The sequence below is a fragment of the Poecilia reticulata genome, linkage group LG8, assembly GCF_000633615.1.
Source record: "Poecilia reticulata strain Guanapo linkage group LG8, Guppy_female_1.0+MT, whole genome shotgun sequence".
Taxonomy (NCBI): domain Eukaryota; kingdom Metazoa; phylum Chordata; class Actinopteri; order Cyprinodontiformes; family Poeciliidae; genus Poecilia; species Poecilia reticulata.
The window spans coordinates 153,696-155,253 of record NC_024338.1 but is presented as its reverse complement, the minus strand read 5'-3'; the positions used below and the strand labels follow the sequence as shown (position 1 = coordinate 155,253).

At 41.5% G+C, this 1,558-nt stretch overlaps 2 protein-coding genes across 8 annotated transcripts in view; one reads left to right on the top strand and one right to left on the bottom strand.

Moving 5' to 3' along the window:
* The window catches only part of abcc1 (ATP binding cassette subfamily C member 1 (ABCC1 blood group)), a 100,266-nt gene that overhangs the window by 55,482 nt on the left and 43,226 nt on the right, over nt 1–1,558 (top strand). The gene's annotated exons all lie outside the window — the stretch shown is intronic.
* Nucleotides 1,124–1,558, bottom strand: part of LOC108166490 (vegetative cell wall protein gp1-like) — a 5,726-nt gene continuing 5,291 nt past the window's right edge. For 2 of the 4 annotated variants that reach the window (XM_017306196.1, XM_017306199.1), the window contains exon 2: nt 1,124–1,558. In XM_017306196.1, the coding sequence (XP_017161685.1) occupies nt 1,136–1,558 (423 nt within the window). In that variant the 3' untranslated portion in view covers nt 1,124–1,135. The other 2 variants (XM_017306197.1, XM_017306198.1) reach the window with 2 other exon arrangements.

Genomic DNA, 1,558 nt, shown 5'->3' with positions numbered 1-1,558 from the left:
TGTATGAAAGTATGTTCAAGTGCTTTTCAAAGCCCACAATGGAATAAGGGGTCATGGATATATGATCAAACTCAGATTAAATTAGTCTTCAGTTAAGTTCATACTGTTCTATGTTGAGTGCTGAAGCGCATGCAGTCCACTGTAATGGACATTTTTGTAACTTCCTGAAAAAATTTTATTTTTGAAAAAATAGTTCATATTTGTTTTATTAATGCCCTAAGAAGAGTAAAAACAGATTTAAAAAAAATCTTGACTCAGGGATTCATAATTCAATATGAGCTACCCACACATTTACCAGGTAAGATATTCTGATGGAGTTTTAGTGATCAACATGTGCTACCTCTATATTTTATAACAATATCCAAATGAAGGAATCTGCTTTAGTAAATGTGCTACCCAAATATTTACCAAGTGGGATATTTTGATTGCCGTTTTGGTAGATCAACATGTGCTACCATGTCTATTTTATGAAGGTAGGATTCAAATATGGGGTTTTAGTGCATCTAAATGTATCAGCGTTACATACTAAAACAGGCACTGTCGTGTCCTCAACCTCCATCACCTTGTTGGAGTCAAAATTCAGAAAAACTCCTCTAAAAAATGACCACACAGACAAGAGGGCTTACGAAGACTCTTTACTGAAGCCAGGGTAAAACTGAAAAATGAACATATAAACTTTCAGAAATAATACACAGTAGCAAACAATACAGCACTTAAATGTACAATAAACTTGCTCCAGAGAAAATATTTAGCTCAAGGCTGTAAAAGTTTTTGGTAATACTTTATTTGAAGGGCTGTGACTGACATGACACTGTCATAAACATGACATAACAGCTGTCATGAACATCAGTAAGTCTTCATGAACATTTATGACTGTCATAAAGTGTCATTCGGTAAATCATGACACTTAATACAAAGTTGACATTATTCAAAATGTCTTTATGACAACTTGTCATTAACCAAGAAATCATGACATGACATAAATTTGTCATAATAGTAGTCATAATGATTTAATTATTACACTAGCAAAAGCTTTACCAAAACAGTGATTAATATTTCCACTCCCTGAAATAAAGTGAAGCAAGTAGGTCAAGCAATAAAGATTTCATTAAGCTTTATTACACTGTAAAATGATTTACAGTAGGCAGAGCTTGAGCCGCAGTGGGCCGGGCGGAGCGCCGGCTGCTGCAGGCTCTGGGGGCTCGCACTGAGCAGACACTGGAGACGGGGGTTTGCATGGAGCAGACACTGGGGGCTCGGACAGTGCAGACACTGGGAGCTCGGACGGAGCAGACACTAGGAGGTCGGACGGAGCAGACACTGGGAGGTCGGACGGAGCAGACACTAGGAGGTCGGACGGAGCAGAGACTGGGAGCTTGGACGGAGCAGAGACTGAGAGCTCGGACAGAGCAGACACTGGGAGCACGGACGGAGCAGAGACTGGGAGCTCGGACGGAGCAGACACTGGGAGCACGGACGGAGCAGAGACTGAGAGCTCGGACGGAGCAGAGACTGGGAGCACGGACGGAGCAGAGACTGAGAGCTCGGACGGAGCAGA